The sequence below is a fragment of the Ranitomeya imitator genome, chromosome 9 (genome assembly GCF_032444005.1).
Source record: "Ranitomeya imitator isolate aRanImi1 chromosome 9, aRanImi1.pri, whole genome shotgun sequence".
Taxonomy (NCBI): domain Eukaryota; kingdom Metazoa; phylum Chordata; class Amphibia; order Anura; family Dendrobatidae; genus Ranitomeya; species Ranitomeya imitator.
This window is the reverse complement of record NC_091290.1, coordinates 145,726,064-145,739,704: the sequence shown is the minus strand read 5'-3', so window position 1 is coordinate 145,739,704 and position 13,641 is coordinate 145,726,064. Positions and strand designations below refer to the sequence as shown.

General features: G+C 45.8%; 1 protein-coding gene across 1 annotated transcript in view; it reads left to right on the top strand.

Moving 5' to 3' along the window:
- Positions 1–13,641, top strand: part of LOC138649159 (neural-cadherin-like) — a 37,567-nt gene that overhangs the window by 1,350 nt on the left and 22,576 nt on the right. Inside the window, exons 2-12 of the mRNA XM_069739325.1 lie at positions 17–184; positions 1,012–1,261; positions 1,349–1,476; positions 1,721–1,907; positions 3,591–3,734; positions 4,122–4,405; positions 4,543–6,154; positions 9,745–9,838; positions 11,210–11,394; positions 12,107–12,336; positions 13,275–13,552. Coding sequence (XP_069595426.1) covers positions 23–184; positions 1,012–1,261; positions 1,349–1,476; positions 1,721–1,907; positions 3,591–3,734; positions 4,122–4,405; positions 4,543–6,154; positions 9,745–9,838; positions 11,210–11,394; positions 12,107–12,336; positions 13,275–13,552 — 3,554 coding nt within the window. The 5' untranslated portion in view covers positions 17–22. The remainder of the gene's footprint in view (positions 1–16; positions 185–1,011; positions 1,262–1,348; positions 1,477–1,720; positions 1,908–3,590; positions 3,735–4,121; positions 4,406–4,542; positions 6,155–9,744; positions 9,839–11,209; positions 11,395–12,106; positions 12,337–13,274; positions 13,553–13,641) is intronic.

Sequence of the window (13,641 nt, the reverse complement as noted above, 5' to 3'; positions counted from 1 at the left end):
TATTTTAACCCTTTAGAAGTCCATGATAACCCAAGAAGTCGTTGTGACGGATGGCGGAAACAGAAGCACAAGGGTTGAGGTTGCAGTACGAGTCACCGATGCCCAAAATCAGCCACCTATATGGGAAAAGGATAGATATGAAATTATCATCCCCGAGAATACCTTGAGGGATACGCCCATTGTGGTATGATATATTTATCAATATATTTAATGAGCGATCAATTGGATTCATTAAAGTTCTGCTTTTTGGATTGCGAGCTCCTCGGGGGAGGGCTGGAAGGAGACTCCTCCCTCTTGCTATCTTTTGATTGGTAGATGAAGACTTTTGTTGAGAATTTGTTGCAGTGACCTACATGACAGCCATGACTCAATCTCGAATGGCACATTGCTAGGCCAAAGCTATAAAGCAATGCAGAAAAAGGCAAAAATAACATCTCACAATGAATATTAAACAAGCGCAAAAACATGTTCCTGTCCTAGTTTTTTATGCTTCGCCTAACCCAGACGACCAAGCTGCCACGCAGACCTACAAACCACAGGACCCGAGGTGACCCCTGCTGTTTAGGAGGTGCATGAGTCAGTTTCTACAGGCAGAAATTTCAATTTTGAATGAGGTTTTTATGTAGTCGCTCATAAATCTGAATGCTCCCCGCACAATATGTGTCACTAGATTCACACGTCTCCGAGAGTGCACATTTTATGTGTCTTTTAATGCATGAGAAACACAGCGGGACTATCACAAATGACTTCCAGGCCGCTAATGTTAAATTTTACATTTTATTCTGCATTACGCAGTGGTTTTCTTAGTCTTTCGACATTAAGTAGGACTGCGTTCACTGGTCTGTAGAAGGCAGGTGCAAAGTTGTCATTCAGCAGGTCAGAGAGAATTTCATTTTTGCCCCATTTTTACCTAATTTTTTTTGTAGAACGCCAACTTATAACGCCGTAAGTAAAGTGGCATTAAGGTTTTCAGATGTTTTTGTTATTTCAGTAAATGTGTTTTCCATGCAGACGGTTAAGGCCACATCCCACCTGGGAGACCCCCGAGTGACCTACAATTTGGAGGAAGGACTGGTCCCCGAGAGCAACATGCCCGTACGCTTTTACCTGACTGTGAATCGAGACGACGGTTCAGCTTCTGTATTAGTGGCAGAGAACTTGGATTATGAAGCAACCAAGAACTTCATCCTGAAAATCCGAGCTCAGAACGTCGCCCCGGTCCCTTTAGCGGCATTCACTACAGTCTCGATTAACATCACAGGTGGGACTGTGGTACCCCAGTACGGTAATGAAATGTTGGGTGTGATAGTTTCCAGTCGGACACTGACTTAATATGTTGAACTTGCAGATGTGAATGACAATGTCCCGTTCTTCAGCTCGTCTATATACGAGGCGTCTGTGACTGAAGGGCTCGATCTTGGGACCTTGGTTCTTCAGGTGTCTGCATCGGATCAGGACCTGGGTCTAAATGGGAAGGTAAACTAGAAATATAAAAAAGGAATTACTAGATTTTTTAACGTGAATATCCAATCTGTACCTTTTATTTCATTTTTGCTTTTAACCCAATTGCTCCTGGTAACACCAAAAAATGATCCTGGTGTCCCCAGTGGAGAACATCTGCTTCCAATTGGTGGCAGGATCTTCTGACGTCTTTCAGGACGCTGAATAAGTGACAACTGGATAAATTATCTTCTGAGGAATCGCCTTCTTTACCTTCCAGATCACTTATTCTATCTTGGAAGATCGCAGTGGGGATCATGCCCTTTTCCATATAGATCCCGAGACGGGCAGCATCTATACCGCTGCCGTGTTTGACCGAGAGGAGAAGACTTCCTATCTGCTGGAGGTGAAATCGTCTGATGGATCAGAATCTGCTAGACCCGGAAAACATGGGCAGCCCAATTCTGGTGAGTGGATAACTGTAATATGGTCAAAGACTACCTGGTGCCAGGGTAAATAAGGGCACAAGTAGCACATGGGCACCCTAGGACAGCATAGATTTCTGCACAGGGAGCTCCCCCTAGTGGTGGCAGCAGACATGATTTTATCATGTATCTCTGTATACAGTGAGCTCCCCCTAGTGGTGGCTGCAGACAGGATCTTATCAAGTATCTCTGTATACAGGGAGCTCCCCCTAGTGGTGACTGCAGACAGGATCTTATCATGTATCTCTGTATACAGGGAGCTCCCCCTAGTGGTGGCTGCAGACAGCATCTTATCATGTATCTCTGTATACAGGGAGCTCCCCTTAGTGGTGACTGCAGACAGGATCTTATCATGTATCTCTGTATACAGGGAGCTCCCCCTAGTGGTGGCTGCAGACAGGATCTTATCAAGTATCTCTGTATACAGGGAGCTCCCCCTAGTGGTGACTGCAGACAGGATCTTATCATGTATCTCTGTATACAGGGAGCTCCCCCTAGTGGTGACTGCAGACAGGATCTTATCATGTATCTCTGTATACAGGGAGCTCCCCCTAGTGGTGACTGCAGACAGGACCTTATCATGTATCTCTGTATACAGGGAGCTCCCCCTAGTGGTGACTGCAGACAGGATCTTATCATGTATCTCTGTATACAGGGAGCTCCCCCTAGTGGTGGCTGCAGACAGGTTCATATCATATATCTCTATATACAGGGAGCTCCCCTTAGTGGTGACTGCAGACAGGATCTTATCATGTATCTCTGTATACAGGGAGCTCCCCCTAGTGGTGACTGCAGACAGGATCTTATCATGTATCTCTGTATACAGGGAGCTCCCCCTAGTGGTGGCTGCAGACAGAGATAATATTTTAGATATGTATATTCCATGAATAAGAGCTATATATCAAGAAAAGATATCTGACCCCTTTGAAGCTAAATTGAGGATAATTGTGCTTTTGAGTGTATGTGGCTCACATTCGAATGGTTATCAGTAGATTGCGTACAGAATGAGAAGGGACTAAGTAATTTTATAGCTCCTGGCAGCAAAATGGCAAAGCAATCCCCTGAAAATAACACATAATGTGTTCCATACAGTAAAAAGGATCCATTAAAATGGTATGTATGGCAAATTGTATTCCTATAATAACAAACCTAATAAGAGAATATATATGTGCAGACAGCAGAGTAAATGTGCAGCACACAGGGCTGCCGGCTATACAAACAGTGTGAATATATAATGAACGCTGCTGAGATGAATCTCTGTCTGGCTGAAAGGATAATAATAATAATAATCTTTATTTATATAGCGCCAACATATTCCGCAGCGCTTTACAGTTTAACCGTTTCAAACACAAAAGTCACAAAAGGATAGACACTACCAACTAAATGGTCGCATTCGGGGATGAGACCCAAAATATCAACGCCACTGACATCAAAAATCAATTATTCCCGTGTTATCTGTTGAGGAGAATTGATGCTGACGTTCATTTCATCTTCAAGAGATTTGGAATAATGCGCTTGTATAAATTGTTGCCAGCCCCGGGGGTCGGTTCCTGTATCGTCTGCATATTAGTTTTCATTTAACGCTCGCCCCGACAGGCTAAGGAATTGTAGCTGACAGAAATGGCTCATTCAAGCATTTTAATTTCCTGCCTCTTGTCTCTCTAGACACTGCCTACGTGCGCATTTTTATCATCGATGTCAATGATAACCAGCCGTCGTTCACTCAAGGCGCCTACTTCGTAAGCGTGGATGAAGATCAGGACGTCGGATCTGTGGTGGTCACCTTGAGCGCCAATGACCCTGATGAAGGTAGAGGACAAAGTAGAAAAAAAAGGAAAAATTGTAAAAAGTTTCTTAAAGGGTAACTCCACCTCCACGACATAATGTCCTTCTAGCCTTGCTACCCAGGCCCGTGATCTCCCAGTGAGTGCATACAAAATGTGTCCACCCAAGGACCCTACTTTGAAAGCTAGATGGTTCAAGATAAGTGCATGTAGTCGAGACCTCCAATTATAGAGCCCTTAAAATACCCCCAATTCATACTGTCGTGTCATACCTAAGCCCCTTGGAGACTACGACATTGTATCCCCTTTGTTCTTTGAAGTGGTAGACGTATGCCATTACTCATTTAAGGAGTGATTTAACCAGATTCGGAAATATTTCCATACCATTACCAACATGTCCGTGCCTTCATAGGAATGAATGCCAACATCCGATACCAAATCACAGCCGGGAATATTGGCGGAGTGCTAGATCTGAACCCAGAGACCGGAGCGATCCTTATTGTCCACCCCTTGGATTACGAAGACGTTAAGGTCTATGTGCTCACACTGTTGGCCTCCGATGGTAAATGGGAAGATTTTGCCACTGTGACGATCAACGTGTTAAACAAAAATGACGAACCACCGGTCTTCTCGTTAAATGAGTACAGAGGAAGCGTGACCGAGGAGCTGGCTGATTTACCGGTGTTTGTTCTGCAGGTGAGTTCCTACAAGGAAGGCAAAATATGGGTTAAGGGTCTGTGATGTCCCACTTGCTAAAAGTGGATCAAATTGCACCAATTCAATTGAAAGTAGGTTTCAAGTTGTCGTTAACGACTTCTTTTCACCGTTTTTAGGTTTCAGCCACTGATCCAGATCACGATCAGCCAGGAGGGATCACGTATTCTCTACATGGAAACGGAGCTGAGAACATATTCACCATTGATGAGAAGACTGGAAGCATCTTTGCCGTGCAGCCATTGGATCGAGAAGAACATGCCGTTTGGAGATTTGTGGTACTGGCTACTGATGAGGAAGGCGACGGACTCACGGGATTCACAGATGTGATCATCTATGTGCACGACATAAATGACAACACCCCAAAGTTCATCTGTTCCCTTAACATATGCAACTCTAGTGTGGTAGAACACGCTCCACCCAATACTTCCATTATGGAGATGTCCGCCATGGACCTAGATGACAGAAACGATGGACTAAATGCTATTCTGACCTACTCGATACTGTCCAGTCCAGTAGATGTATTGGGCCTTGAAATGTTCAACATAAATCATAATACTGGAACCATTTACACGGCCAAGGGTAATCTCGATAGGGAAAGGAACTCTTCTTTCTTACTTCTGGTTGAAGTTAAAGATGGCGGAGGTTTGTCATCCACCACTACAGCCACCATCACCGTTTTAGACACCAATGACCATGCACCAAAATTTACTCAAGAAACTTGGAAATCAACCATCTTGGAGACCAACTCAGTCAACTCCACCATCCTCCAAGTCTTTGCAGTAGATGAAGACGATGGTGACAACGCTCTTCTCACTTTTAGCATTGTTGATGGAGATCCAGATGAGAAATTCTCCATAGAAAACCCAATGAAAAGCCACCAGGCAGAGATTAAGCTCAAGAAGAAATTGGATTATGAAAATCCTCAAGAGCGTTGGTTCAACCTCAGCATTAAAGTAGAAGATAAAGACTTCTCCAGCATTTCCCACTGTGTGATAGTGCTGCAAGATGCCAATGACAACGCCCCGATCTTCAATCCTTTACTGACGAAGGTGGATCCTTTTTACGAAAACATAACACTCGGCACTATCATCGCCAATGTCATGGCAACCGATGTCGATTCGGGAGAAAATGGGCAAATTTCTTACAGTATTGCACCAGAATCTGATGTTTTTGAGGAATTTTCTGTTGACCAAGAAGGCTACATAGCAGTATTAAAACCACTGGACAGGGAAGTCCTAGCCACTTACAGTTTAGTAATTTTGGCTACTGATAAAGGTTCTCCGGCTCAAACCGGCACCACGACTCTTCTCGTCTCCCTGTTGGATGTAAACGATAATGGCCCCATGTTCGATGGGATATACCTGCCCGTAGTTTGGGAAAATACAGACTTCCCTCAGACCTTGCGGTTGAACGACAGCTCTTACTTATTGCACGCAGTTGACCTGGACTCTCCGGAGAATGGGCCACCCTTTCAGTTCTCTATACCCAACGACCAGCAAAATTCTACCGACTTCCTGCTGGTTGATCATGGAGATAACACGGCATCAGTCCAGACTCTGAGAGCCTTCGATAGAGAGCGTGAAAAAGAGTTTCACCTCCACGTCATCATTACTGATAGCGGACGGCCACCAATGAGCGCCACGAATACGCTGACCATAACCATCGGTGATGAGAATGACCACAGTCACCAAGCTGGACACAAAGAAGTCTACATTTACGTCCATGGAGGTAAGAGAAGCATGAGATCATTTGAGTCTCAGGTAACCTCTTCAAAAGCTCAGGCTGCTTTGTTTTTCCTCCATGCTTTGCACTGCAGTTCTGCTTGTTCACGTTGGCTTAAATGTACATGCTGGAAGTCGCTACAAGAGGAGAACGATTCCTCCACGCATTCATAGAGATGGGCCCCTTTTGTATGCCCCCAACTCAGATTGCTACAGGAGCATTTTCCATTTCTTTGTGTTTGGTCGCAGATTCCTGTGATCGATCCTATTCTTCTCTTTTTTTCTTTAAAGTAAATGAAAAGATAATAAACGAGCATTTGGTTCCTTCTAGAATCCACCCAGACTTATTCCTCATCCGCCCGGCGTACACCCGCCTGGCATTTCACATTATATGGGTTTTTTTCTCGCCTTTTAAATCACGTAAAATAATGACTCCCTCATCCCGTTCCTCTCCGGCTGTTGCTCTACATGTCAGTAAAATGCCATTAATCCCGTGTCCTGTCTCCAGTTTGGTGTCCCCGTTGCATTATTTTGCATTTATTGGCATTCAGATGTGGCGGTCAACCTTTTGCTCGTTTCTCTAATTTACTGAAACCATTAATCTTGATGTTTTGCTCCCCTGGAACGTCAGACCCTGCTCGATGGATATATACTTAGTCTAATAGCTGGAGACGGCTCTAATGTTATGCGCTTCGGTGCCGCGTACCAGCACTTGATTATATGGAGCGCCAGCGCAGCACGGTGACAACATCTACACCGGAGATAAAGGTCGGCTCACAAGCGACTTTGTTGTTAGAAATGCAGAACGCGTTCACATGCTGTAAATATGAAGTTGTGAGAGATGCAAAAAAAAAATCAGTTGAGTTAAGTAATACTTTTTCTTCTTTTGGAATAAAAGGATCATAAACCCAATCTCCAGAGCAATGGTCTCCGACCTGTGGCTCTACAGCAGTGTAAAACTACAACTCTCAGCATGCAAAGTCACATCCGCTGAATGGATTTTCTGCTGTTCACATGCAGCGGATTAACTGAAACTCCTGCACGGAAAATTAGGAAGGTGTTACTTATTCTCAATAATCCTGCAAGGAAAAAGCAGCAAGTGAGCACAAATGTCATGGGGTCACACCGGTACAATGGCTTCTATGCTCAGAGTAAGAGCGGGCACCACATACTGTAATTGGCTCCACGGCCGTACGATGATTTTCATACACCTCTGTGATGATGCGCCTCTTACCCCTAAAGTGCAAAGTTTCATCCCTCTGGCACTCACCGACAAATGTTTAATGCTAAACCGCACATTTAACCAAACCCGCTCCTTTTAGTTGTCCCATGCAGAAATAAATGCCCCTTAGTAAAACTAACTGCGAAACCCCTTTCATGGCCGCCATATAGCATGAATCCCGAACGATGCCCCCAGAGTACCCCCTTACACATGATGTCCCTTACATTGCAATCTTACATTCTGATACCTCCACAGTGCATGTCCCACACAATGATGCCCTGCAACACTCCCTATACACATGGTGTCCCTGAAAGTGTCCCCCCACACAGTATGATGCTCCTCCGTGTCCCCCCACACATTGATGCCCTGCACCACTTCCTACAGACACGGTGTCCCTCAGAGTGCCTTCATCAGTATCCCCCCACACATTGATGCTCTGCAGCACACCCTACCTTATGCACATGTTGTCCCCTTGAGAGCCCCCCAAACAAAATGATGCTCCTCATTGTTCCCCCACACCTTGATGCAACACAGCAACCCTACACACATGGTGTCCTTCAAAGTGCACCCCATACAGTAAGGTGCTCTTCAACCATCACGCTACACATTGATGCCCCAAAGGACCCCCTACATATGTTATTCTCAAAGTGCTCCCCACACATTGATGCCCTGCACCGCTCGCTACACACAAAGTGCACCCCACACAGTAAGATGCTCCTCAGTGTCCCCCCACCCAGTGATGCCCTGCATAACTCCTTACACACATTGTGTCCCTCAGAGTTCCCCACATAGTAAGATACTCCTTAATGTCGCTCCACACATTGATGCAACACAGCACTAACTACATACATGGTGTCCCTGAGTGCTACCGCACAAAGTATGATGCTCCTCAGTGTCCCCATACTCCACTCCCTACACACATGGTGTACCTCAGTTTTCGCTATACAGCAAGACACTCCTTAGTGTCCACCCACACATTTGACCCGTAGAAGTGCACACCTGCGCGAAACGGCAGTCGTCCATTGCGTTTCCACCAGTAGCTCTCCTGCCTGTTTTATGTGAATCCAAATAAAGGACATTTGATGGGACGGTGAGTGCCATTCTTTTCGTCGCCCAGTGGATCCACAGATTGATGCACCACAGCACCCGCTACGTACATGGTGTCCATCTGAGAGCCCCCCCACACAGTAAAATGCACCCGAAATATGTGTTCCACAGTGCCTCCATTGAGGGTCCTACCTATCATTGGTGTAGCCGGTGTGACCAAGACATAAGGGGGCCCATTTCTACCTCCAAAGCGGGTGGAATTGTGCATTATGATGAACTATTGGACTGCATAGGCCCTTATATTGTTCCTGCACCGGGGCCTCTTCTGTCTCCGTCCGTCAGTGCCTCCTCTCATGGATACCCCACAGTGCATTCCCCCCACAGTATGTTCTCTGTCCTCCACATTTTATATAGCGAAGTCATCACTGCTGCTGAGCTGAGATTCAGGCGCACAGGCTTCATGGTGGACCTGACGTGTGGACTTACCCCCGACCTCCTGGGGCCAACTTCCCAAACCCAGGAATGGTCCCACGGAATCTGGGACTCATTGGAAGTATGAGACCACCCCCCCTATAAACCTTCACTCCTAGAACCCCGCACTATGCAGAGCGCCGGTAAGGAGCGTCGTTGGCTCCGCATTTCTCCGCTTCCTCCGTCTGTAGATGACGTTCCGTGAGGTTTATTCATTTGCACTAATTGAATCATTTTTAAGTAGGTTAATGACATGTATAATGTACTGGCTGATGCGCATTATATCACTACGAATCTGCCCAATCCTTGTCCCGACACGGATCCTTCATGGCAGCACCGGCCAGAAGTAAAACCGCGTCCACGTTCATAGGAATGAATAGAATAATTCACGCCACATTCACGCTTTACTGCGCTGCAAATTCACAAGATAAACCAGCACAATAGTACAACAATGCCAAATAAACAGCATATATATAGGGGGGCAAGGAGGGGGGGGTCGCATCAAAAGTTTCTTCCACGGCCGTTACTTTTCTAATTATGGCCCTGGGCAATGTCATAATACGAGGAGGGGTTTATTAAAGTACTAGGATGGTCACATTTTGACCATCTTTTTAGGGTCAGGGCCTTCGAGCAGTACAGAGTATTTCAGGAGCTTTGGGTTAAAGGGTCATTGACCTATGCACTGTGGATGGAGAATATTGGGTTTTTTTTCCCTGTATTTTGCACATTTATTTCTTCCGTACGTCTGTATTGTGCCCCCTGTATCTCGCTGTGAGCACAGCCTCCCGCCGCTCCGGACCTGTCTAATTACGGAGATGATTGACCACATTATTCTTGTCTCGCCCCGTTCTGAACAGCGACTCGGTCAGCGGTCGACGTCGGGAAGGTCTTCGCTCCGGATGAAGATGACTGGGATAATAAAACATTCAGCGCCATCTCGGAGATGCCAGCGTAAGCAAATCACAGGCTAACCCAAGAGAGAGCGGGGGGACGTATTTCATCAGGATAGGTGTCTGGCACATGGCTGTCACCGGCTACGTGTCCACAAGCCCAGCGATGGCCATTAAACCTAATGTGGCGGCTTATAAGCGCCATTGTCACACGTATGGATGTGACAAAAAGGAGGGATCGGGGAGATTCTAATCATCCTGGCACTCAAGCCATGGAGGAAAACTACTGGTGGCCTCTGTACAGCCTGGAATGGCTGATAACAGGGAGCAATAGCTCAGGACTTGCCTGTCCTGAACCCGCTGATAACTGGGAGTGATAGATTGTACAGAACAGGAGACGGAATCTGTAGATTATCAGACAGATCTATTGCAAATGTTGCCGTTTCTTCAGTGCTACATTTTATCTGTAAATATTTACAGTAAGTAAATGAAACGTTGAATTGTTTTTTTTTTTAAATCTGTTTTCTATCCTGGAAATGAATATTTTGTCAGTCGTGTATGTCCGTATATAATCTGATGCCGTCCGATCTGTGCTGTCAGATTGTGTAAGGATTGTCGACATCCTGGCATAGCAAGCTTTCAAAACCCTGTTTCCAAGAGGAATAACAGAGGAACAGCACAGGACAAAGTTCTGAGATTCTGTCATTTGCTTACATAATATGGTGCCACCTGGTGTTCACAATGTATAGCAACATGCATGAGCGCTGGAGGACACACATGCTCAGTTATTCCCCCACTCCAGGTGCATCACAATTCTGTTCGTTGACGGGCAGCCAATAGAAATGCTTGTCATGAAAGCCTCAGTACATGGCAGCATAGCTGAGATAACTACTCCTACAAGGAAAATAATACTATATTTATAGCTGCCAGAGGGGGAAGGAGACTGATTCTGCCCAGAGAGGGAAGGAGACTGATTCTACACAGAGGGGGGAAGAAGACTGATTCTTCCCAGAGGGGGAAGGAGACCGATTCTGTCCAGAGAGGGGAAGGAGACTGATTCTGCCCAGAGGGGGGAAAGAGACTGATTCTACCCAGAGGGGAAAGGTGATTAATTATGCCCAGAGGGGGAAGGAGACTGATTTTGCCCAGAGAGGGAAGGAGACTGATTCTGCACAGAGGGGGGAAGAAGACCGATTCTGTCCAGAGAGGGGAAGGAGACTGATTCTGCCCAGAGAGGGGAAGGAGACTGATTCTGCCCAGAAGGGAAAGAAGATTAATTCTGCCCAGAGGGGGAAGGAGACTGATTTTGCCCAGAGACCCTCACCAGCAGCAAGTGTTTTTTTGTTGTTGTTTCCCAGCATTTGAGGACATCATTGCAAAAAAAAATGATCAATGGCCGTTAACCCTTTTCTTCTTGTTGCCTCCTCCTTAGGCACTTTCACTTAGATAATAATACGGGAGCCATACAACTTGTGGGAAAGTGTGACCAAGGAACCTACAATCTGAAGGTGAGAGTGTCCGATAACGTCTGGCCAGACGTCGTCTCCACCCTAAGTATTCACGTAAAGGAGATATCAAGTGAAACCATCTACAACTCCGCATCTTTGATATTAACAAGTACGTTTAGAATTAATTCCTTTTATATAATGTGTCGCCCCCTATCTGTCAGGTTGTTGCATATTTTACTCCTTCCATCTGCTTCTGGGAAAGTTGTGTGACAACTATTAGAGACTGTGTTGCGGCTTCAAAAAAAGGTTGTCAGTCACCCGGAGAGGCAAATCTGCCTAGTTAAAAGGAGTTGGACACCTCTGAGGACATTTATTTTTTTCATAATTGCATTTATTTGGGGCTAAAATCATTTTTGCAATTCCAGGCTATTTGCTTCCATACACTGTGGTCTGTGGTCATAGATCTTCTGAGAGGAGCCCAGAAAAAGACAAGAGTTAGAAACTCTCCCTTTTGGAATGAGCTCACTGACAGTTTCTCAGTTAACTCATTCTGGAGCCAGTAAAAGGCAAATGGTGCAAAATTTTTAACAAAACCCAATTACGAATATGATTTTTAGGTAAAAGTACATACATTTATGTAAGAAACAATATTGTACCCAAAGGTGGACAAGCCCATTAAGCAGACATTACGCTGCAGCTTCCCTGTCTTTGCATAAGTTAGCAGCTGTGCCATCCTGGAAGATGGGGGAGCTGCAGTGGCAGCCATGTTTGTTGGTACCCACACGGATAGGATAACAATTAACGTGGCGGATCCAGATTTTAAGGTATCGGCAAATATTACACCAATTACTGAATGGTAAACTTTGCGCTTTTCTTTAAAGATGTGACAGCAGAAGAGTTCATAGTAAAGGATGATCTAGGAATAAGCAAAGAGGACCAACTGCGAAGGGTCCTGGCCGAAGTGATCCCTGCCCGACTGGACAACATTCAGATCTTCAGCTTAAGGGGTAACGAGCGAGTGACAGAAGTGCGACTCTCCGTTATGGCCTCTTCCTCGTCTTATTACAAAGCCGAGAAGCTGCAGAATATTATCATCACACATAAAGACGAGGTGAGCCTCCTCTGGATCCGTCAGTAATGTCCCTGACTACTTCCTACATCATGGCAGATATGGAGCGATCACTAGTCACATTGTCACCCCGGCCCCATAGTCAGATGCAGCTCCTGCTCTCTCCTCCCCATTCTGAACAACTGGTCATAGCTGACCATGTCAGGTTTTTTTTAACACCTCCAAGTCCAGTTGTGCATGATGAAAAAAAAACTTAAAGGCAATGAGCAGTTTTGCTAGCCATTGCTTTGACTGTATAGATCCCGCTGTCACAATAAAAATGATGCCAGTCTTGTAGTAATCCGCTGTGCCAGAGCTGAGAAATCAAGCTTTGAAGCCCACATGCAAATAAACCAGAAAGTGCACTGGCGGCGTGTCACTAGCCTGAGTGCACAGACACACCCACAATGCATCTAATTCTGGATGGGGCTTTAAAGCTCAATTTCTCAGCTCTGGTACATCGGATTTCTACAAGACTGGTATCGTTTTTATCGGTGCACGGTGATCTAAACCGTCATATCACTGATGTTTCTGATTAGTAAATCATCCTAAAAGCTTCTCAAGTTGCCTCTTTATGTTCTAAATGCTGTTTAAAAAATGATGATGTCTGTCCTGGAATATGTCGGATTTTACAGGAAGCATCAGGACCGTGAAAACCCATTTAAAGCCTCCATCTCCCTCCCCCCAGGCTATATGTAGTGATGGAGGGGAGGTTAATGGCGGGTGACGGCTCCTCGGTACCTGGATGTGAAGTTACATGTAACATCAGGCACTGCGATGTGTGCACTCAGCCGGGACCCCAAAAAGTTCTGCTGTCACATGAATAATGGATCTGACCCTACACAGTACACCACAATACCATTTATCCGCTGACATAAAATCCATCTCCTCGCTCTAATGGCCGCTCACCTCCTTCCTACATTCTCCTTCTTCTCCTCCAGATCCAGACAGCTGTGAAGACGGAAATATTCCCGGGAGAGGCCGAGTTCTGCCTAAGAGCCGTGTGCCTGAGAGGTGCCGGCCGCTCCTGCCACCGGGCCATCCCGGACTGGCCCGTCCTGGTGGATGGCGGCAGCGTCTCCTTTGTATCAGTCATCCATAACGTGAGCGCGGCCTGTAGGTGTCCGAACCCCGGGGGCTCCCGACGCTCCTGCTCCTCTTTACCCCAAAATCCCTGTCTAAATGGTGGGATGTGTATGGACACAGCGACGGGGTACAGGTGAGGAGAGGATAAGATTATTATTATTATTATTAAGTGAGTGCAGCTCTGGAGTATAATACAGGAGGTAACTCAAGATCAGTAATGTA